Here is a 25031-nt window from a genome sequence, read left to right as displayed (position 1 = left end):
ACACTCCAGGAAAGCAAATCTAATAGAACTTAAAGGCTGCACAACCCAGAGGGACATAAGTAGCCTTTGAAGTACAGAGAGTTGAGTGCTTTTAAAAAGTAATTTTTAAAGTATCCTCCACTTAGGGCCCCTGGGTGGCTCAGTCGGTTGAGCATCCAACTTCAGCTAAGGTCATGATCTTGTGGTTTGTGAGTTTGAGCCCTGCGTCGGGCTCTGTGCTGACAGCTTAGAGCCTGGAGCCTACTTTGGCTTCTGTGTCTCCCTTTCTCTCTCTGCTCCTCCCCCAGCCCACTCTCTGTCTCTCTGTCTCTGTCTCTCTCTCAAAAATAAACATTAAAAAATAATTTAAAGTATCCTTCCACCACACTGAAGCATAACCTGAAATTGCTAAGCAGTTATTCTATTCCAACACTTTGGGTTCATGGATTATTCTACAGCTGCAGATTTATTAATTCTGCCACAAATCATTGTAAGTGCCAGGTGCTGTTCTGGACAGTAGCAACAGCACAACAGAGTAATGAATATGACAGACAACCATTTCGGTCTGCCCTCATGAAGCTTATGTTTTGGTTGAGGGGGCCAGTAGTCAACCAAATAAGTAAGTAAAATATGGAGTATGTCAGGTACCTGCCATGGAAACTCATAAAGTAGGGGGGAGGTAGGGAGGAGATGAGGATGGGGGGAACGTTACTAGAAAGGTAAATGTCTTAGCTTGAGTTCTCCCAGAAACAGACCCTGAATCAAAGATTTGAATGAAGGTAGTTCGTTTGTGAGGTGTCAGGGGAGGGGGAAGGTGACCCATCAAGGGTGTACAATTATTTTAGCTCCCATGGGAGGCAAATGAAGTTCAATCCTGCTAACAAATTCTGGGAAACTTAGAGTGGTTCTATCCCTCCCACTCCAATGGCTGAGGGAGTAAAGTATAAATAGTCAACAGTGTTTGAGAGCTGCTCCCCTGGCTGTCAATGTCCTGGTGCTTTTTGGATGATGGGGAGGGCTCTCTGGCATAGATACAGATTTGGCAGTTGGAAGGTGGCTAGGACACACAGATGGGTCACTGACAGTATTTGCTACAGGTGACATTTTAGTAGACCTGAAGGAGGTGAAGTAGTAAACCATGTAGATATCTGGAGGGAAACCAGGGCAGGCAGAGCAAGAATCCATGTGGAGACTTTTGGTGGACATGTGACCACTCTTGTGTTCAAGCAAATACTGCAGTGCTGCAGATGGAACAACTAAGAGCATTCTCATTAAGACCTGCTCTCCGTGATCTCTTAGAGCAAAGATGCCCATGATGGAGCCAGATACAGCTCCTTTCCCATCGCCTGTCTGCCACCTTCAGCACATGAAGATAGCTTCCTGTCATCATGAATTTCTTTGACAAGACTTTATGGAACAGCAGGCATCATGCTAGGCACTGAGGATAAAGTAGTGATCAAGACAGATGTGATCCCTGCCTTATGCAGTCCACATTATCATTGATACTGCAGATAAGTGAAGCTGATCCATTTATATTTATCTTTAGGAGAGCACAAGCAAAGAAAGGGCAGAGAGAGGGGGACAGAGGATCCCAAGTGGGCTTTGCGCTGACAGCAGCAAGCCCGATATGGGGCTTGGGGCTTGAACTCACAAACCGCAAGATCATGACCTGAGCCAAAGTTGGATGCTCAGCTGACTGAGCCACCCAAGTGTCCCAAAGCTGATCCATTTTAATTCCACTAAAAGGTCTTTAAGGAATTGGTGCATTACAAAGAGTTTGGGACAAAGAGATCATGGGTCTGGATCCAGATTCTAGGCATTTGACTCTCTTTTGAATTCTATCCACCTCCTGGGGCCAGGTCTCTAGCCTTCTAGATTCAACCTTGTCTTCAGGAGAAAACCCATGAGACTTGCAGCCCCTGGGTTTCTGATTATTCATCTGTCCATTCAGAAAACACCTTTGGGTGCCTAATGCATGCCAGGCACTTGCCTTGGTATAAGGTCACAACCTGTGAACAAGACAGATACACACCCTGACCTCAAGGAGGCTATAGCCCAATGGAATCCTAGAACTAAATTTGGAAAAAACATGGGTGCTCTGAATTTAGAATATTTAAGGGCAACACTTAAGCTGGATTTTTGACTGTGAGAGGAAAAAGGCGACAATAGCTAACATAAGTTGAGACTTACTATGGGCTTAGCATTTTTGTATAGTATCTCTTTCAGTCCTCACACCGACCTTGTGAAGTCGTGCTATTTTTAAAATATCCATTGAGCCCATAAAGGAAGAGAGGCTCCAAGAGGTTAGGCAATATACTCAAGGTCACACAGCTGGCAAGTGGCTGGGACTGGACCCCAGGTACATCAGGTTCTGGAGGCATAACCTTAATCCACACAACACTGTGTTGTTCCCACTGTCTTCAACTTGTTTCAGAAAACATTGACCATGTCCTTGATGCACAAGCCCAAGCAAGAGTCATTGACATAATGAGAAGGAAGGCCACTAGGGGGCTAAAAGGCAGCTTCTTTAAAACACAAGAGTAGTTCACTGAAGCCACTCTGGAGCAATTCCAAAGGCCTGGTTGGAACAATCCAGGTGCTGCACATCATAAGCAGGGGGAAGGGCATGAGAAAGCAAAGTGGGCTGCACCCAGTAGGACTTAACAGAGAACCTAGATCAATTACACCCAGCCAACTGAATACTACTCTACACCAGCTATTGAGCTTAGCGTTGCATAATAAGTAGGAACCTCTCCTTCCATAGTGCTCACACCAGAAAGGGTGAGTCAACAAGATGGGAAATTAAAATACTAGGCATAGAATTAATGCTGAGCCCTCAGCAGCAAAATCGGCAAACACTGCCATCCCAGGAGCACTGCTGCTGAGTTCCCAGTGCAAGAGAATCACATGCAGGAGAAGCCAAACATTCCCTAAATGTAGAGCTTTGTCTAAAGACTCTATTCCCCATTCCTGAGGGGAGCAGCCAACAGGCTCTGGCTGGCTTCCTTTGCTGGGTTGCTTGTTGATCTTACTTGCTTTTAACAAGCATGGTGCTTAAGAGCACAGACTCTGGGGCCAGGTGCCCTGAATGTGAAGCTGTCTTCTGCCACTTGCTAGCAGTATGATCTTGGGTGATTTATTTAACCTCCCTTTGTGTCAGTTTTCTCAACCATAAAGTGGGAATAGATATAGTACCTATCTCTTAGGGTTATTGGGGTGGTTAAATGAGTTAGTTGTGTACCTGGTAAATAATAAGTATTCATGATTGTCAGTTATTATCTATCATAGTACTCCAATGTGAAATTAAGAACAAATCCAAAAAGATTTACAAAAGATAGCCAATTTGAGCCTAGCCACCTGAAATAGATTGTCCATTCAAAATTGCCACTGGCTCCTTTGGAGTTTAAATATCAGTACTGTTACAACTACCATGTTTTGTCAGCTTGAAGAGAATGTATCCATTACCCATGTACATAGTTTTAAAATTGGGAGGCTCAGTTGGTTACGCATCCAACTTTGCCTCAGGTCATCTCACAGCTTATGAATTTGAGCTCTGCACTGGGCTATGTGCTGACAGCTCAGAGACTGAAGCCTGCTTCAGATTCTGTCTCCATCTCTCTCTGCCCCTCCCCTGCTCTCTCTCTCTCTCTCTCTCTCAAATATAAATAAACATTTAAAAAAAATTTTTAAGTTTAAAATTGGGGAAAGAAAACAGTCTAGAGACATCCCCACACCACCTCCAGCTCAAACAAATCTTGTTAGGTCTTGATAAAGTATAGTTGTGTGATACAAGGAGGAAAGATAGAAGGCATACCTATAGAACACATACCCACCTTTCTCACCACAAAGCTTATATTGTTCAGAACCGATGTGGGGCTACCACTTTGCTCCTCTGGGCCAGCAACTTCCTGGGCTGATGATCTCACACTGTATGTCTCTAGCCTCTGTTTCTTAAGAAAACACTTTTTCTGATTCTGTACTTTCTTTGGATCACTTTTTCTGCTGGTTTCTTGATCCCATGTCAAGGTGGCATTTGCTAAAAGCAAGACAGTATCTGGGTCTTCTGGTTGGGTGATGTAAGATGGGGGGTTTTTATCTACGAGAATTTTCTAAGATTAAAGAGACAAAATTAACTGGGCAGACATTATGCATTTACAAGAATCATCCCAATATATCTTCTAATGACCCAAAACCATAATCTTGGCAATTCTACTTAGGATATTTAGGGAAGATATTCCCCTAGGAGAAGCTGCAGCAGAAATAGTGTACTAGCTCATGCTATCTAGGACAGATGCCTCTTTATCCACAAAGTCTATGTGGGTCACCCACATTGGAGAATGCTGATCTCAGCTACATTTTTTCCTCATGCCCAAGGTAATCAGCTTTTTCTAGTCTTTGGGTGGTGGCTTCATTGCCTGGCATTAACGCTTATTAAACCAAGGTCACATGCTCAGCCTCTGCCATGCCTTCTTCCTAGTACCCACTCAACTCAGTTCAACAAAACATTTGCCAAGTGTCTACCCTGTGCCAAATTCTGTGGTAAACATAAGAAATGAAATTATGAATAAGGCATGATTCTTGTCCTTAAATAGATTACAGCCTAGGGGAAGATGGGAACATACACAATCATTTCAGTGAAATGTGACAAGAACAAAACACTGTAACTGCCAAAGAAGGGACACTTGGCTCCCCATCCTGAGGTCTATGTATTGGTGCCTGAGCTGAGTCTGTACAGGTGCTGACAGGCAAAAATGAGGGAAGGAAGAGGAGATGAGAGCCTTATAACAAAAGGTATGGCATTAGCAAAGGCAAGGAAACATTCAAGAGCATGGTTTATTAGGGTGAGGACATGAAACAAGCAATTCAGGATTACCATAGAGCTCAAGGTAAGAAGGGGATAGGAAATCAGGTGGAGACATAACTGAGGACCTGCTGATGGAAGGCTCAGGTTCAGTCCTGGAGGGAACAAGGACTCAAGGGTTTCAAGCAGGTGAATATCAGTGGTCAGACCAAAATTTCAACAGCTCTCTGGGGGCTGAGTGCAATGAGGATTTAAGAAGAACAACAACAGAAAAGGGAAATTGGTTCATAAGTCACCGTGATAATTCAGTGATGGCAGCAGGGACAAAGAAGTTGAGGAGTCAAGAAATAGCATTGTTTCTCTAGTCTAAGTTATCTGATATCATAATATATACAGCTAATATGATGGTGTTCATTCTTGGGTTTTGTTCAGAAAGTGATGACTTGATAATACCACTTTACAACTCAATCTTACAAACAGTGCCTCTTAAAATTGAGGAAACACAGTGAGCAGGAAGTGACTCAAAAGGGCCCTTGATTAGTTGAATGTGAATAGTAAGGGATACAAGCATCTCTGATGCCTAAGGTGACTTCCAGAATGCTGGCCTGAGTGAATAAAATCATTCAACTAATTCACACATGTCTAAACATGCTGTTCTCTTCTCTGCAACACCCTCCTCCTTTTCCTTCCCTTGCCTGAACTTCAAAACCACTTTATGCCTTCTTGCATGTTACATATCCTTACTGTGTATAGCAATGACTGGGATACCTGGTCCTACACGAGACTGGAGGCTCTTGAGAGTAAAAGCTCTCTCTTCCTTTTATTTGCATTTCCTACAATACCTTAAATATAGGAAGCACACAGTACATCTCTGATGAATGACTGACTGAATGAATGAATGAATAAAGCAACTGAATGCATAAATGTGGTGCCCCACTACCCTCTTCATCATTACCATCACCACACGCATCATAGGGCAAACCAGGTAGGTAAAGGGGTGGGGAATAGCTCAGTGCAAACTCAACCCTACTCCTGGAACAACTTAAGATTTATGACTTGGAAAAAGAGTAGGGGATCAGGAACATAATCTCCATGCATGGAGACTCTGTTTCATTTTTAATCAAAGGGCAGACCACCTTATAAAGTTTTGCTTGTACCCTCCTTGATGCACATTTATTGATCCAACTCTGAATGCAGGGCCTTATCCCAATGTTCTCCAAACCAATGACCCAGCCCTCCAATGGGTTGACACAGCTTTCCCATATCTGAGAATTTTCCCACCCAAAAACAAGATCTCTCTTCCCTACTCACCCAGCATTAGTTATACCTTCATTCTCCTCAGAGAGACATTGGCTTCGGCCATTGCTTTGACCGAGAAAGGCAAGATTGCAATTGAAAACTTCATTACATTAAACATGGCAATCACACTAAATGCCTGAAGAACAAAAGAGAGGTAGAAGGTTTAGGATGAGGTGTTGCCTTGGCTCTGAACGATTCTATCCATGGAAATTATAAATACTGAGATGAGAAACGGTGACATAATTGGAATTCTGACTGGAACATTTTTTCATTTCATGACTCCCAAATCATGGTCTAGCAAAGTAGGGATAGCAACATCTTAATCTATTTTGCTTTGGAATTTCATCAAAACGGTGGAAGATCTATACCCTTGCCTCTGTAAGTCCAGAGAATATAACGTGATAATGTCTGAGTAAGGTCTCTAACTGAATGTCTAGAATTTCCCATCCACGTCCTTACTTGGCCTAGACTTTTCACTCAAAACCCCATGGATTGTCCTAAATTATCCTCTTTCCCCAGTTGCTTCAGGGTCCTCTGACCCTTCAGAGCTAGAGCCTCCTTTTCCATACCATATTTAGCCCCAGGAATGAAGGAAGAAATTTCTTGGAAGGACCTGCTTGGCCCATGCTAGCTACTGGAGAGTGACCTCTGACTCTCCCACCCCCGAGGTCTGGGCTCAACACCCTGCCTCCCCACACACTTGGGACAAGTGTAAAAATCTCTGTTCAACTGGTATTCCCAAAACCATCTTCCCTCTTCACTGGGGCCTTTCTCACTGAGTCCTGCCTGGTAGGTGGTTAACATCATACAGCCTCAATGAAGACAAGTTTCCTCGCTCCATTGGTGCCCCAGGGGTGCATGATCTCATCTCCCAGATTTCATCTTCTCATCTGCCTGACTTGTAATTAGCAGCTTCTCCCTAACCACCCATTTAAGAAATTAATAACACAACTTCCATCAATAAATACAGAGTGATCCTGCCTGCTGCTGAATGGGCCCCATGGACAGAGCCCTGGGCTTCAACTAATCCTCATTAGTTCTGTAAGGGGACAATGAATAATGCTCCCTTCATCACATCTGGTCCCAAATCCATCCCCAAAGAGAACTCAGCTCCCCCAAGTCCCAGAGTACTATCTTGGCTCAGAAAGCCCAGGCCTTGGTCGACAGAACACTCAGGTTGCCTGATGTGAGCCAGCACCTGGGGGGCTGACCTCCTACTGATGTGGCCCTGACAGAGGAGGTGAGGGATTCTGAATTTGAGGAAGTATGAGCCTTGCATTCAGGGGAATCTTGTTCCTCCTCTAGATTTCTTCTAAATCATCATTTTTGAAAATATTAACCATGTGCAATCAGTCTGGTTTTAAATTTTCTTCGGTGCATTCCCGAGGAAAGAATTGTTTCTGTTTGGGATCATAGAACATAGTCACAATAATTGAAAGCATTCTGTTGAGACTTTGGTATGTCATTGCCATTTATTCTGGCTTTGGGTTCATGACTGAATTCAAGCCCCAGAGTGTGTGACTAAACTCTGTGTAAAGAACCTGAAAAAATAAAAGCACCTCACAAAGAAAAACAGGGCAGTAACAGGACTGACAGCCTCACAACAGATGCCCTAGCAAAAGCCTTTGCCTTCTCAAACATCCCCCTTCCCCTCAAGATCCATGATTTTTGGTGCAACTATTGCTCTGTGAGCACACTTGCTTATTTCATTCTCTCTGGGTTTTGTTCTTTTTTTGTCTTGTTTTTATTGACTTTCATCCATTCACTTACCCTTCAGACACTGGATTTAATATCTCAGCTGTTTGTTTATTTCAGCCAGGGGCTGTTTCCCATCTAGCCCAGTTTCTTTACCTTTGAATGCACAGGCCCCCTTATAAAAAACCTGAGTATCTCACATTTATCCTAACTCTCCCTCTGAGGCTTTCAGCCCAAATTATCCTGGGCTGGGTGAGCATCAGGCTAATAAGAACAACAAACACTTACATGGCATTTACAATGTACCAGGCGCTGTTCCACGTGCCTTACATAAAAGAGCTCCTTCAGTCCTCACAACCACTGGGACTATTATAACCCCATTTACAGATAATAAAACCAAGCAAGAGAGGTTGAATGAATTGCCCTCTGTCATAGTAACAGAGTTGGGATTTAAACAAGGGGGATTCTGACCCTAACACCACACTATGTCTCCCAGTACCTATGACTGCTCCCACCCAGAAAACTCCCACAAATTTCCTTATTGTAATATGTATGAATAATTATGAATAAAATAGCCCAGTGATCATTTGATTTCAGTTTTGTTTTCCAAATGTAAAATTGTGTTCCAATATTAACTACTGCCCCTGCACTTAGACTGGATGAGAGTCACCGTTAGGCTCTCCTGGGCTCCTTGTCAGTCCAAGCACTTGTTTTTAAAAGTCATGGTAGAATTCTGGCCCTTCTGTGATTGAGTACTCTGATGCCAGTGCTGGGCAAAGGCGAGGAGGAGCTTCCCAGCTGGCACTGTCCAGTGTTGGAATGTTAAGGAGGCCAGCTCTAGAGATGGTTCTTACCACTGGGGCGGTGAGCCTGCGTCTCAAGAGGATGTGGCAGGTGAATGTCAATACAATGGCTATGGTAGATGCAATGGAGGCCAGGGCTGAGTTTCCACTTTGAACAAATCCAGCTTTTTCCAGTAATTTCCTTTCCCTCTTCCTTATATCTGTAAATAGAAAATGGTCCATGATGGACTTATTTTGCAGCACTAAGAAATGCATCTATCCTTGGGGCACCTGGGTGGCTCAGTCAGTTAAGCATCCGACTCTTGATTTGGGCTCAAAACATGATCTCACGGTTTGTGGGCTTGAGTCCTATGTCAAACTCTGCTGACAGTGTGGAGCCTACTTGGGATTCTCTCTCTCCTTCTCTCTTTGCCCCTCCCCACTAGTGCTATCTCTTTCTCTTCTCCTTCTCTCTTCTCTCTCTCTCTCTCTCTCAAATAAATAAATAAACATTAAAAAAGAAGGAGAAGAAATGTATTTACCTTTGCCTGATCCTCCTGCAAGTGAGTGTTAAGGACTCTGGTAGTGAAGTTTAAATTAGAGTAAGCACAGAAAGCTCTGGGAACAAACTGGAAGCTTAGTGTCTGTCAGCTGCCATATTGGATGGTGTCTGAGGTCTCTTGCAATCCTGAATCTGTGTCAGGATTCATACACTTGGATGCCTACAGATGCCAGGCAAGTAATGTAAATGAAGGGAGTGGACAGAGAGTAAGACCATAAGGAGGGTGTGGAATGTGGCAAAATGGGGACCACATGCCTCAGTGAAAGGGGCAGCCACCTCTCAGTGCAGAGCATCCAGGGTCACCAGATCTTCAACTGTTCTAAAGTCTGGGATCTGGAATTTTGTGGGACACGTTTCCACGTTTTGTGGGACACGTTGGGAACTAACTGAAAGAAGTTTTAAATACAAAGCACATGTGCCAGCCTGAAGGCTGCCAGATTGGGGCTCCTGTCCTGTATCCCAGGAACATCTACAAAAGCCCAAGAGCATTTCTCCCTTTCATAAGTCCAGTTGAGGTCCATGCCTCTGCACTGCTCACAAATTAAATTCAAGCCTCCTTCTCCTGGTGTTTAAAGTTATTTACTCTAATTCCAGACTCTTCTGCAAAAACCCTTTCACAGTAGCAACATGGCCCCATCGCCATTCTTACTGAGTGCTCTTCTGAACATTGCACAGTGTTCTCATAGATCACGCTCATCACCATATGAAAAAAGAGGCTATTATTATGCTCTCTGGCAGGACAGGAAAGTCATAGCAGGTTAAGTAACTTGCCTTTTAAGTAGTCAAGGCAGAGTTGGAAACCAGTTCTACTGCAATCCAAAACTCTGGTGTCCATATGCCCTTTGCCTCTAGAATACGCAGACACCTCCTTTTCCCCAAGCACACCCTTGCATATCCTTCTCTAGGCCTTTGCTCCTACTGGGGGTCTTCCCCAGCTCTGTTTGTGTCTGAATCCTTGCTATTCTTCAAGGCCTTTCTAAAAAATGCCACTTCCACCATGACACTTTTCCTGATCTCTCCAACCTGATATGCTCACCCCTTCACCCCCTGGAGCTTCTCTCCATTTCCCTTATGGCCTTTTCCCGATTTTAACCTATAGTTAATCCATGTTCACTAATTCAACAAATTTTAACCTGATGTCTACTGTAGGACAGGTGCTGTGCTTGGTGTTGGAAAGTATAGGAGTAAACAGCGTTTTAGCTCTCTTTCAGTAGGGAGACAGACAATAAGGAAATAAACAAATTCTATCATTACAAATTTGTTGGGTGATATGAAATAAATGAACAGGGTAAAGTGAATTAAAGGAACTGGTAGGGAATGAACTTGCTTAGGACTGTGGTCAAGAAGGCATCTTTGATCAGTGACATCGAGAGAAGGCACAAAGTCAACATGAACATCCATCACGAGAGCATTTCAGGCAGAGGAAACAGTAACTGCAAAGATCATGAGGCATGAATGAAGATAGACAGGAGGTTCACAGGGCTCACACGAGTTATCAATGGTTAGGATAAGATGTGATGAGCTCATAGAGGTCATCAGGGGCCAGATCACATTGGATCTAATAGGCCATTTAAAGGAATTTGATTTAAATCAAAAGTCCTAAATTGGAATAATCTAAGTGTAATAAGAAGCCACTAAATATTTTTAGCAGGGAAGGGCAGGATCTGATTGACATTTTTAAAAGGTCACACTGGCTTCTGAGAACATAATGGATTTCAGGGGGAAGGAGAAAAGAAAGTGTTGCATCTAAAACTTCTTTCCATAGTCCAGAAGGGAGAGAATATTGGTTTGCACTAGAGTGACAGTGGAATGAAGAGAAGCAGACAGATTCCAGATATATTCTAAAGGTAGAGCCAACAAAGTTATAGCTATTATTGAGCTTAGTTAGCTCAAACTCCCATCATCTTAAAAGCAGGGACTCTTTCTAATCCTTTTGTGCATCTCCCATGACCTTGTACATAGTAGGAAGTTCGTGAATATTTATTGAATTAAACTGACTCAGGTTAAATTGAGTCAAATTAAATTGAACGAAGTCAAATGGAATCAAATGGAATCAAATCATTGTACTAAAGTGAGTTTAATATGTGAGGAAGTGTGTCTGGGTCTTCAAGGAAGTTCGCATAGGGCTGCCAGCATCCCAACCTGCGACACTTCCTTTGGCAAGCTCAGAAGCAAGTTTTCTAAAGCCACTCCTTAAAACACGGATATACAGCTTCAGGCCCAATTACATGCTGGTCTAAAAGTGTAATTGTAGATCCAGAGAGTCAATTGTAACAGTGGTTCAGATCATTAACCGGCCAACCACCTGAGTCTATGTCAGCAATTATGTAAATGTTCCTGCAATTAGATTTGCATTTATATTTGATTGAAATGGTTTTAATATCATCTTTTTTAAAAAAGCTATATATGTATCCTCTTATCTGTGGAAAGAATATCGAGTCAGGGGGTCATTCAATCATGATGAAGTTGCTGCAGGCAAGGAGCTATATATGTAAGTGTGAGTATATGTGTGTGTGTGTGTGTGTGTGTGTGTGTGTGTGTGTGTAGACATCTTCTAAGTTGAGGAAATAGCTTGAGGTAGCTCTTCTTCTCTTCATAATGTTTTAGTGTATTATTTTTGTAAAAGGTAACTGGTCAGTATCAGCATCCACATGTCTTTTTAAAGGCTAAACCATATGTCATTCACCTGCTACGTCCTTGGGCTCACCAGAACAGATGCCTGGGTCTATTAAAATCTTTGCAATCCCTTAAAAAGCCTGAAAAGCAGCTTAGAGGGGCCCCACATCCCCCCTTCTGGAATTCCTGGCCCCCAGAACCTTAAGAACTCCTTAGAAGAGTACATTCTACAGGGTAAGTGGTTCTTCAAGACCTGCACATCCTACCTTGAATGGTATTGGTAAAAGATTTCTCCCAGGCATACATTTTAATCAGCTTGATGCAAGTCAGAAACTCATTCATTGTCTGAACTCGCTTGTCTGTCACTGAAATTGCTGATCTTCGAAAAGCTGAATTGAGCTTAGCCATAAACATCTGAAATCAAGGTACAAAGTGTTCAGAGAGAATTGCTGAGTTGCAGTTGGCCTAAAAATCCAGAGATTGGAGTATAAGTGCCAGGGAAAGTTCTAAGGGAAACTGGACTGAGATTCTCAGTCATCCTTGCCTTGAGTTGTGGTAGCTGATGTGGACCAGGGGACACCACTGGGGATCAGGCAAGTGATATAAACACAGGAATTGCTAGTATGCAAAGAGAGTGCTGGAGACTATGACAAACTGAAAGCCATGCCTCCCTCCCCCAGCACATTCAAATTCAAGTTCTTAAAAAAAATGCAATATGCCAACAAAAGAAAGCACATTTGTAGGCACAAAATGGGGACACAGGCTTCAGGTCCACACCCTGGAAATAAAGCCTTCTATCCAATTGAGTGAGAACATGTGTGCACAATACAAGCATACAACAGTTTATAGTTGCAAAGACCTGCCATTACCTGTATGGGGATGAATATGATGTACACAGATATCCCAATGAGAGCTGTGGGCCCCAGAATGAAAAAGGCATACACTGCACAAACAGCCATTAGGATCGGGATGGTGGCTGGCAAGGGACAAAAGAAGGCAGCTTCAAACAAGGAATAACTATCACTTGATAGTATATTGAGCACCTGGAAAGAAAGCACAAAGGTTCAGCTTTGGAAGTGTCACCCAAACATTTCCTCAACTGAAGGCTTTCAGAATGGTTGAGGGGTCTGAGTAGAGAAGAAAAACTGCCTTAAATGGAGAGGGGTGTTTCCAGGGGACCAACATGATAAGTTTTGTGGTTCCATTCTGATCTGATCTTGGAGAGGCTGATCTTTAGGACAGAGAGTCCCAGTGAAGAGTAATATTGCCCTCTAAAAGCATACTGGAGAAATGGCTAGCTGCCTAACCTTTATCTATCTCTCCTTCTTCCTGCTTTATTCAGAGCAGTAGCATGCCCAGCTAAAAGACTACATTTTTCAGCCTCCTTTGTGGAAAGAATGTGGCCATGTGACTGTGCAACACATGTCAAATGGGAGTTTGGGAATTAATTCTTAAAGGGAAGCAATTCAACTTAGAGGACATATATCTTTGCTCTTCTCTCCCTCCTCTTACCAGCTATCTGAAACATGGTTGGGATGACTGGACCTCCAAAATCCATCCTGAACCATTATGAGAGCCATGTGCTAGGATAGTGACAAAGAAAGATAAGAAGGTACAGAAGTCCCCATACCAGCCCTGAATTGGTCTGGTCCAGACTCCTTTTGAGAGTGAAATAAATTCATCTTGCTTAATCTACTGTTATTTTGGATTTTCTTGTTCTATGCAGCTGAGTTCATCATAAGATGCTTTAGACATACTGAAAGAGCAACTGTAAGAAAGAAGCAAGTCCCTTACCTCATGCCGCCTGGGATTCCCTTGACTAAGAAAATTTTATTGTGTAAATGCTAAGAATCTTAACACTAAGATTCAAGGGCTTGAGAATATATAAGTTCTGAAGTCCAGTAAGTGTAGTCTTTATTATGACTTTGGCACCCTAAATTCTATACAATCAGAATTATTGGATCCATTGTTCATTCATTTTCTTTAAATGCCTGTGATGTGTTCCTTACTGCCTCAGTGTCCTCACTAACAATCAAAGGGAATGGATAAGGTCATCCCAAAACCCTACCTCAACTCGAACAGGGAAGAATTTCCAAATTCTCCAGCTTGAATGGAGCCCTCCCTTCATTGAATTCCTCTCATGTTTTGAGTCTTCCTCACTTCACTTAGCAGGGATATGGGATATAATGGGCAGGACATTGGAGAAATAGAAGGAAGTCATATGCATTATCCAGGAAGTACATCTCACTCAGAGTCAGGATTTAGGATTTCTTTTTCTAAAATTAAACTCTGGGGGCGCCTGGGTGGTGCAGTCGGTTGGGCGTCCGACTTCAGCCAGGTCACGATCTCGCGGTCCGGGAGTTCGAGCCCCACGTCAGGCTCTGGGCTGATGGCTCAGAGCCTGGAGCCTGTTTCCGATTCTGTGTCTCCCTCTCTCTGCCCCTCCCCCGTTCATGCTCTGTCTCTCTCTGTCCCAAAAATAAATAAACGTTGAAAAAAAATTTTTTTTAATAAATTAAACTCTGGACCAGCTTACCTCTCCAACAGAGATGTGTGCCAGCGTCTTGAAGGACACCAGGTTTTCAAAAACCAGGGTGGAGATGGCCACCTTCAACCGGATTGCTGTGCGGTAATTTATGGCCCAGGCAAGGGCCCAAAAGAGCACTTTGGTAAACTCAGTAGCAAAAAGGGCTATGCACAGGCCAATGCCAGCCCAGACATTCCTAGAAATGCTCTCAGTCTGTTGGAGGATTTGGTGAATGAGAACCGTCTGTAAAATAGCACAATGGAGAGAGGAGAGGGCCGCTGGAAGTTGAGGTTGGTATAGGAAGCCTCAGATAATGTCAGCAAACTGATTTTATGAGGCAAACTTTTTAATTAATTTCAGTGGTTGCTGCTGTGCTTGACAAGGATTAGCTTTATGAAAATTTTCCCCCAAGGAGCTCAAAGATAATGACAATGTACTAAACCCACCAGCTCGTAGAGAAAGTAGCTAATGACATTCTTTGGCAGTCTGGGGACCTGTTTGACAAGGCAGAAGAAGGGCCACCCTCACTCACCGGCCCTATGGCTGCCATGATAATGCACAGGATGTTGGCCACAATATCCATCAAAACACGCGTCCTTTGGAATTTCCAGACCACTCGGCCCAGAGAGGCTTTCTCAGGACCCACCCTTTCCACCTCTTCATCCCAAAGGATTCGAAATCTGTGATGAAAGAACAGGAAGAAGGAAAGGGACTTACATTTCCACTTGTTGTTTGAAGCTACTTCGATGGACAAACCTCGCAAAGGTGCTCAGCACAACCCTCATCCCTGGCAGTGGTGGCTCCACACAAGCAACAGTGACTCTCCTTTCTTCTTTTCCAGGGCAGATGGGATACAGGAGGGGCAGGGGGCAAAGCCTTGGCACAAGCACAGGCTGGTATCTAACACTTGGGCACTTTCCAGGCCTTCATTTCCTGCTCCTAGTGCCCATCTCTGGCACAACACAAGTTCTGATAAAAGAAAGAAGAAAGAAAGAAAGAAAGAAAGAAAGAAAGAAAGAAAGAAAGAAAGAGGCACAGAGGAAAGACAAGAATAATCTTCCCTAGGACAGGGAGGAGTTTGTCCATCTCAGAGATCTGAAAGAAAGGCAATGAGACAGGAGTGTGCTGAAGGAGAAGGACTGACATGATACTGGGAGGCAAGGCAGAACCAAACCCCGTGGGACCCGTGGGACCCGTAGTTCTGAGAAAGGAGTTTAGGTTTCTTTTCAAGAGCAAAGGAAGTCTTTTCAGGTTTTTAAGCCCTAGTGATAAGATATTTTACACATCTAAAAGATCATTCTGGTAGCTGTGAGACTAGTGGATTATAGGGAGGAACAAAGGATACAGCAGGGGACCACAGCAGGAGACTGTGACATCCCGGGAGAAGTGGCCTGGATTTAAGAAAAGTGGATTTTGGGAAAGATGAACAGAGACAACATAATGCACTGATGAACTAGATGTGGAAGAAAAGGGAAGGAGGATTAAGGATCCCAACTTTCTGACTTGATCAACTGTGTGAATGGAGTTTGTTGAGAAGAGGAAAAGAGGAAGAAAAGAAGAGCATCATCAGGTTGGGGCCCTGGATCAAGAACACAGCTTTAGACTGTAATCATCAAGACAGTATGGTACTGGCACAAGAACAGACACTCAGATCAATAGAACAGAATAGAGAACCCAGAAATGGACCCACAAACGTATGGCCAACTAATCTTTGACAAAGCAGGAAATATCCAATGGAATAAACACAATCTCTTCAGCAAGTGGTGCTGGGAAAACTGAACAGCGACATGCAGAAGAACAAACCTGGACCACTTTCTTACACCATACACAGAAAAATAAACTCAAATGGATGAAAGACCTCAATGTAAGACAGGAAGCCATCAAAATTCTCGAGGAGAAAGCAGGCTAAAACCTCTTTGATCTTGGCCGCAGCAACTTCTTACTCAACACATCTCCGGAGTTGAGGGAAACAAAAGCAAAAATGAACTATTGGGACCTCATCAAAATAAAAAGCTTCCACAGGGAAGGAAACAATCAGCAAAACTAAAAGGCAACTGACAGAATGGGAGAAGATATTTGCAAATGACATATTAGATAAAGGGTTAGTATCCAAAATCTATAAAGAACTTGCCAAACTCAACACCCAAAAAAAACCAAATAATCCAGTGAAGAAATGGGCAAAAGACATGAATAGACGCTTCTCCAAAGAAGACATCCAGATGGCCAACCGACACATGAAAAAATGCTCCACATCACTCATCATCAGGGAAATACAAATCAAAACCACAATGAGATACCACCTTACACCTATCAGAATGGCTAACATTAACAACTCAGGCAACAACAGATGTTGGCGAGGATGCAGAGAAAGAGGATCTCTTTTGCATTGCTGGTGGGAATGCAAGCTGGTGTAGCCATTCTGGAAAACAGTATGGAGGGTTCCTCAAAAAGTTAAAAATAGAACTACCCTATGACCCAGCAATTGCACTACTAGGTATTTATCCAAGGGATACAGGTGTGCTGTTTCGAAGGGGCACATGCACCCCCATGTTTATAGCAGCACTATCAACAATAGCCAAAGTATGGAAAGAGCCCAAATGTCCATCGATGGATTAATGGATAAAGAAGACGTGGTACATATATACAATGGAGCATTACTCAGCAATCAAAAAGAATGAAACCTTGCCATTTGCAACTACATAAATGGAACTAGAGGGTATTATGCTAAGCAAAATTAGTCAGACAAAAGAAAGACTTCACTCATATAAGGACTTTAAGACACAGAACAGATGAACATAAGGGAAGGGAAGCAAAAATAATATAAAAACATGGAGGGGGACAAAACATAAGAGACCCTTAAATATGGAGAACAAGCTGAGGGTTATTGGGGGGGAGATGGGAGGGGCGATGGGCTAAATGGGTAAGAGCATTAAGAAATCTACTCCTGAAATCATTGTTGCACTATATTCTAATGAATTTGGATGTAAATTAAAAAACAAAATTAAAAAAATAAAAATAAATTTCAAAAAAGAACACAGCTTTAGATATAAGATGCTTGTGAGTCATCCAAGTGCAGCTGTCCAATTGGATGTGGGGCATATGAATTCAGAGTCTGGAAGAGATGCATGGATTGAAGTAGCCTGTTGTTAAGGTTGCATATGGTGTTGTCTTTGAAGTGGGTAAGTTCACCTGGGAACAGGCATAGAATGGAAGAGAAGAGGATCCAAATTGATGCTGGGTAGATGGAAGGAAACATTAAAAACAGACAGGAAGTACTGTCCAGAGAAATAGAAGGAAAATCCAATACTACACAGGCACTGGTCCAGTCCAGCCCCTTCTCTCTGAGCTCACTAGCAACTTGCTCTGGAGTGTAGATTTTGGGAAACTTCCATTGAATTAAATGTATACAACACACAGATGAGGGAAAGCACAATTGTAGAAACAATTGCAAGACCATGATTAAAGCTCCTATCCCTTTGAGCACACACTTCAAGCAATGCCTTGCACTTTACCCCCTGTGGCCAAAGATAAGAAGACTCCCAGAAGAAACAAGTGCAGAAGAAGGCTTTGAGAATTTTTCCATTAAGACATTATGATTCATAGCAACATTAAAGGTCAATGCAGATGGTAGAAAGAATTAATGTCTTTATACTTATGCTGACATAGAAAAGTGTTTGTAAATGCTTACTAAAAACAACAAAGCTGTTAAATATTATATAGTGTGCTTCACTGTGTTTAAAGAAAAAACCCATGACATGTAAGTAGGGGGAATAAGAAGAGGTACTGATCAGCAGATCAGCGCACAGAGTGTGCTTAATCAGAGTAGAAAAAATTTTGGATACATCAACACCAACATTTAATAATGCTGACCTCTGGGGAGCAGAGTTGGAGTATGGTGGGGATACTCCCACTTCTTAAATGTTTGTTGCTTTAACATTTTTAGAATGAATATTAATTAGGTAGAATCAATGAAAGTTACATTTTTTGCAAGTCAAAACTGTCAAATATTGGTGGCTTCATTTGGTTCAACCTAAACATATTTTGCAATATAAAAGCTCAATAATTATTTTTTAATGTTTATTTATTTTTGAGATAGAGAGAGACAGAGCATGAGCAGGGGAGGAGCAAAGAGTGAGGGAGACAGAATCCAAAGCAGGCTCCAGGCTACAATGTCAGCACAGAGCCTAATGTAGGGCTTGAACTCACAAACTGTGAGATCATGACCTGAGCTGAAGTTGGACACTCAACTGACTGAGCCACCCAAGTGCCCCAAAATTCCAAAAATGATTTTTAAAGCAAAATGCAATGCCTAGAGCTGCCTGCAGCAGCAGCCCAGGTGGGTCTGGCCAGCTTAGTGTGAAGTGAAATTCTGGTCACCCTCATCCTGTTGTAGTGCTCCTACAATTCACCAACAACCCAGCCAGCATGGTCCTGAGCCTCAGGCTGTAGCTCTCAATCAATCCTTTTTACACACCAAATCTCCCCAATTCTTGCCTCCCCAAATAAGTTGAGTCAGCCCAATCCTGCTTTACAGAACAGCCACTGAGGAGGGCCACCGGTGACCTGGAGGTGTCCATTTCCACACCCAGGAAATGGGTGCACACAAAGGGCTCTTCATAGGGTGAGCTCCTCTCCTGAGGTAACCCAAGTGAATCCTCGTACCTTTTGGCATTGGTGTCTGATGAGTCATATGGTGACATCGGGGGCAGGGAGTCCGCAGTCAGTGTATGCTTATAGCCCCTAACCATCACTGGTGTAAGCCAGGAAAATGTAGCGAAGGAGAGCAGTCCTGCATCATCCACAGGGTTGGGTGCCAGCCTAAGACAAATGAGACACTCTGCATTCCAGGGCATAGTTGCCATTTTCCTGAGTCCCTGACTTGAGTTCTTAACTATAGTAATAACCACAGCCACACTTAGAATCCATAATTACCACCCATTATCCCTTTGAGCAGTGGTATATACTGGAACCAGTCCTAAATTATCTTAAGGACAAAGGTAATAACTATTTGAAACTCATAATTTCCTAATTATTTTACTAGATTTTACTAGTATCTATGCTGTTTAGATCATGTAAATCTATTTTATCTGTATGGTAGAAATACCACATAACAGTGTGATACTGCACATCCCTTCCCAACTTTGCATTCAGCGGCATCACATTGGCTTGAAATTGCCAATGGTAGGAGTATTCACACCATAAAAATCAATAAATGCTACAAACCCAGGGAATTTTTTTAGTGAGCCAGTATTGAACATTTACCAATTTTCAAGCCTCATGACCATGAGAAAGAGGGTACCTGATCCATTTGTCATGAGGAAATTAAGGCCTATAAGCTGATTATCAGAAGTCAGGTGCATGTCTTGTGCTCTCAGGAAGATGGGGAAGGTGCAGAGCAGGACATGCCACCATGTCGGGGGGAGGCTACCTAAACAGACAAATGCTGGAGGCAAATTCTGGATTTATTGTGATGATGGAATGAATTAATACATTTAAAATGTTATGGATACATAAATATTAGCTAGTAGGTAAAAGAGGATGGGAGAGAGGAAAGAGAGGAGGAGAAAAAAGAAATGGAAAGGAACAGGAGGAAAAGGAGAGCAAAGAAAAAGAAAGAGAAGGAGGAGAAAGAACAAACATTAGAGGAAAAGAGAAGAAAAGAAAGAAGAGGAAGAGGAAATAAAGGAGGAAAGAACTCGTGTTTGCCCTTGAGAAGTTAGCCATCTAAGACAGAACAAAGTCAGAGACATAGAGTAATATCTACTGGTTACTGAATGTTTAGTATATTCTGGACCCTGCAACAGCTCTATATTTGTAGCAGATGCTGTCAGGATGTCCTGGGTCACAGCCTCTTGTCACATGTACCCCTGATCTCAGCTATAGGGGACAGTGTCATGCAAGCTAAGGCTCAAGCTGACAGTGTCCCATCTCAAATGCAAGCTGTGTCTCATTTCACCACCTGTTTCAGTGCCTTCTCAGAAGCATAAGTGCAGCTCAAAATTGCAGGGGGTCGATGCCCCCAAGGACAAATCTTAACTAATGGAGTATAGGAACCCCTGGATAAATGCACTCCCTCATCCTTCGGGTGGAAAATTGTGCACTTTCTCAGGAGGATGTAGTAGAATCCAGTCCCCATTCCTACAGCAGTGACACTGATGACACCTGTTGTCATTCCCTGCCTCACTTCCCCTAAATATTCCCTCCTGCTCCCATGATCACCTCCTAAATGAGCTACCTGCATCCAAATTCTTGACTCAGGCTCTGCTTTTGGAGAACCCAAGCTAAGATATTATTAACAAGGTAATATGTACCCAGCATGTAATTAAATTTCCTAAAATATGGCTTTTATGATACAGTCTTGCATTACCTTGTATAATTTTACAACAAATAAGTGGGAGTGCAGAAGGTGAGTATAATGATCCCATTTCATAGACAAGAACATCATGGCATAAAGAAGTTAAAGTGCTTGGAGGAGAGGAGACAAGATGGCAGAACAGCTGGAAGTTTTTTGTGCATCTTGCATCCATGAAATACAGCCAAACCAACACTAAACCTCCTGCACACCTAGAAAACTGATCTGAAGATTAACACAACAATCTGCACAACCTGAACCACAAAACTCAGTAGGTACTCACGCAGAGAGGTAAACTAGGGGAGAGAGAAGCTGTGGAAGGCAGGGAGCCACTTTTGCATGCAGAGAGAGGATGGAGATGGGGGAGAGTACAGGAAAAGCACTCCCCCCAAAGCAGCTGGAGAGAAAGTGAAAAAGTGTAAACAGCCGCAGGGACTGAACCAAAAAGGGAGAAAGGAGAAAGGAAAGGGTTTAAATTCCATTAAGACTCTATAAACAGGGGGAGCACAGAGTCTGAAACTCCACAGCTCAATATCTGGCAGTGCTCTGGTGGGAAGGGTGAATCTCCAGGAGTCCAGAGGTCTTAGGGCCACATGGGGATAGTTCGTTCCCCTGCTGAGAGGACACCTGGTAGAGGCTGTGTGGGTCCCCCAAAGGCAAGGTCCCAGTGAACCTGGGAGAACAACCACATTTGCTGGTGCTGGAACAAGGTCGTTAAGGGTGAAGGCTGGTGCCAGATGTGTGTTGTGATTTTCCATAATCCCTGAAACGCTGCTGCTAAACTATCTCGCAAACTTTTTCTGGGGCAGTCTGGCATCTGGCCGCAGTCTCTGGGCATCAGCAGCAGCACAGTCCCACAAACATTCCTGGGTGTGGCTGGCACCTGGCCATTGCTTGGTGAGACCCTTCCACAGAGAGGCAGAACGGGTCAAATCTGCAGTCCCTCAGAAGTAAGGGATCTGGAAAAACAGCCACATCTGAGACAAACTCAGGAGGGAGGTGCAGCCTGGGGCCTGGTCACAGACTGTGTAAAAGCAGGAAGTGGATGGAAGCCAAAGACAAAGGACAGGTGCATGATTGCTGATCAGGGAGAATAGAGTTCTGATACTAGAGACCGGGTAGCTGGGTGATGCCATTTTCACCACTCCTGTACATGTGCATACACACCTACAAGCGCCACAACAATCCACCCCAGTAAGCTAAACAGCACCGTCTGGTGGAGAACGGAGCCGTTACACCAAGCCCCGCCCAACTGGGTCAATGTTGCTCTTCAGGAACACAAGTCTCTCCACACGCTTAGTTTATGGACTATAAAGCACTTCATAGTTTGACTTCTAGGGGAAAATGAAGTAATTTCAGTCATATTTCAGTTTGTTCACTGATACATCTATTCAATTTTCTTTCTTTCTTTTTTTTTCCTTTTTTCTCTTTTTTTTGTCTCTTTTCTTTTTCTTGAATACAGAAAGAGGAAAAAACTCATTTTTATTTTCAATTTTTATTAAAAATACTTTTCAACTTTTTTACTATATTTTTACTTTTGTGTGATTTTTTTTCAAATTCTATTTTACTTCCATCATTTCATTTTAGTCTACTTCCGTGTATTCATTTTTTTCAGATTTTGAAATGATTTCCTTTTTGTTCTTTCTTTCCCCTTTTTTCTCTAATCTATCAAGCCACTTTGAACACTCAGACCAAAACACACCTAGGATCTAGCATCATTTATTCGATTTGTGTGTGTGTGTGTGTTTGTTTATTTGTTTTTAATTTTTTTAATTTTAATGGTTTTTAAATTTTAATTTTTTACCTCATTAATTCCTTTTCTCCCTTCAAAATGATGAAACGAAGGTATTCACCCCAAAAGAAAGAGCACAAAGAAACGACACCCAGGGACTTAACCAACACAGAAACAAGCAAGATGTCTGAACCAGAATTTAGAATCATGATAATAAGAATACTAGCTGGAGTCAGAAATATATTAGAATCCCTTTCTGCAGAGATAAAAGAAGTAAAAAATAGCCAGAATGAAATTAAAAATGTTATAACTGAGCTACAATCTCGAATGGATGCCATGATCGCAAGGATGGATGAGCCAGAACAGAGAATCAGCGATATATGAGACAAACTTATGGAGAATAATAAAGCAGGAAAAAAGAGAAAGATTAAGGCAAGAGCATGATTTAAGAATTAGAGAAATCAATGACTCATTAAAAAGGAACATCAGAATCATAGGGGCCCCAGAAGAAGAGAGAGAAGCAGGGGTAAAAGGGTTGTGTGAGCAAATCATGGCAGAAAATTTTCCTAACCTGGGAAAAGACACAGACATCAAAATCCAGGAAGCACAGAGGACTCCCATTAGATTCAACAAAAGCCAACCATCAACAAGCCATATCATAGTCAAATTCACAAAATACTAAGGCAAGGAGAGAATCATGAAAGCATCAAGGGACAAAAAGTCCTTTACCTACAAGAGAAGACAAATCAGGTTTGCAGCAGACCTACCCACAGAAACCTGGCAGGCCAGAAAGGAGTGGCAGGATATATTCAATGTGCTGACTCAGAAAAATATGCAACCAAGAATTCTTTATCCAGCAAGGCTGTCATTCAAAATAGAAGGAGAGATAAAGTTTCCCAGACAAACAAAAATTAAAGGAGTTTGTGACCACTTAACCAGCCCTGCAAGAAATTTTAAGGGGGACTCTCTGAAGGGAGAAAAGATGAAAAAAAAATACAACAAATAAATAAAGACCAAAAGCAACAAAGACTAGCAAGGACCAGAGAACACCACCAGAAACTCCAACTCTACAAGCAACATAATGGCAATAAATTCATATCTTTCAGTACTCACTCTAAATGTCAATGGACTAAATGCTCCAAGCAAAAGGCATAGGGTAACAGAATGGATAAGAAAACAAGATCCATCTATATGCTGTTTACAAGAGACCCACTTTAGACCTAAGGACACCTTCAGATTGAAAGTAAGGAGATGGAGAACCATCTATCATGCTAATGGTAAACAAAAGAAAGCCAGAGTAGCCATACTTATATCAGACAATCTAGACATTAAAATAAAGACTGCATCAAGAGATGAAGAAGGGCATTATATCATAATTAAGGGGTCTATCCACCAAGAAGACCTAACAGCTGTAAACATTTATGCACCAAATGTGAAAGCACCCAAATATATAAATCAATTAATCACAAACATAAAGAAACTCATTGATAGTAACACCATAATAGTAGAGGACTTCAACACCCCACTCACAGCAATGGACAGGGAAACAATGGCTTTGAGTGGCACACAGGACCAGATGGACTTAACAGATACATTCAGAACATTTCATCCTAAAGCAGCAGAATATACATTCTTCTCCAGTGCACATGGAACATTCTTCAGAATAGACCACATACTGGGACATAAATCAGCCCTCAACAAGTACAAAAAGATCGAGATCATACCATGCATATTTTCAGACCACAATGCTATGAAACACGAAATCAACCACAAGAAAAAATTTAGAAAGATAACAAATACTTGGAGACTAAAGAACATCCTACTCAAGAATGAATGGGCTAACCAAGAAGTTAAAGAAGAAATTAAAAAGTACATGGAAGTCAATGAAAATGATAACACCACAAGCCAAAACCTCTGGGATGCAGCAAAGGCAGTCATAAGAGGAAAGTATATAGCAATCCAGGCTTTCTTAAAGAAGGAAGAAAGGTCTCAGATACACAACCTAACCTTATGCCTTAAAGAGCTGGAAACAGCAGCAAATAAAACCCAAAACCAGAAAAAGACACGAAATAATAAAGATTAGAGCAGAAATTTATGCTATCAAAAAAAAAAAAAAAACCAACATAAAACAGATCAATGAAACCAGAAGCTTGTTCTTTGAAAGAATTAACAAAATTGATAAACTACTAGCCAGTTTGATCAAAAAGAAAAAGAAAAGGACCCAAATAAATAAAATTAAGCATGAAACAGGAGAGATCACAACGAACACAGCAGAAATAAAAACAATAATAAGAGAATATTATGAGCAATTATACACCAATAAAATGGGCAATCAGGTAGAAATGGACAAATTCCTAGAAACATATACACTACTAAAACTGAAACAGGAAGAAATAGAAATTTTGAACAGTCCCATAACCAGTAAAGAAATCGAATTAGTAATAAAAAAATCTCCCCCCAAACAAGTCCAGGGCCAGATGGCTTTCCAGGGGAATTCTACCAAACATTTAAGGAAGAGTTAATACCTATTCTCTTGAAGCTGTTCCTAAAATAGAAATGGAAGGAAACTTCCAAACTTTCTATGAAGCCAGCATTACCTTGATTCCAAAACCAGACAGAGACCCCACTAAAAGGGAGAACTATAGACCAATTTCCCTGATGAACATGGATGCAAAAATCCTCAACA

General features: G+C 42.2%; 1 protein-coding gene across 3 annotated transcripts in view; it reads right to left on the bottom strand.

Annotated features, from left to right (window-relative positions):
• ABCC12 (ATP binding cassette subfamily C member 12) overlaps window positions 1-25031 on the bottom strand; it is a 95572-nt gene that overhangs the window by 47438 nt on the left and 23103 nt on the right. For all 3 annotated transcript variants that reach the window (XM_086689511.1, XM_086689512.1, XM_086689513.1), the window contains exons 3-10: window positions 18924-19079; window positions 14794-14941; window positions 14271-14504; window positions 12604-12777; window positions 12001-12148; window positions 8629-8777; window positions 6108-6215; window positions 3813-4088 (exon numbers count right to left, since the gene is read on the bottom strand). In XM_086689511.1, the coding sequence (XP_086545637.1) occupies window positions 3813-4088; window positions 6108-6215; window positions 8629-8777; window positions 12001-12148; window positions 12604-12777; window positions 14271-14504; window positions 14794-14941; window positions 18924-19079 (1393 nt within the window). The remainder of the gene's footprint in view (window positions 1-3812; window positions 4089-6107; window positions 6216-8628; window positions 8778-12000; window positions 12149-12603; window positions 12778-14270; window positions 14505-14793; window positions 14942-18923; window positions 19080-25031) is intronic.

This window comes from Puma concolor, chromosome E2 (genome assembly GCF_028749965.1).
Source record: "Puma concolor isolate L17-30 chromosome E2, mPumCon1.1.hap2, whole genome shotgun sequence".
Classification (NCBI taxonomy): domain Eukaryota; kingdom Metazoa; phylum Chordata; class Mammalia; order Carnivora; family Felidae; genus Puma; species Puma concolor.
Note: the sequence above shows the minus strand (reverse complement) of the source record. Positions and strands in the feature narration are given on the sequence as shown.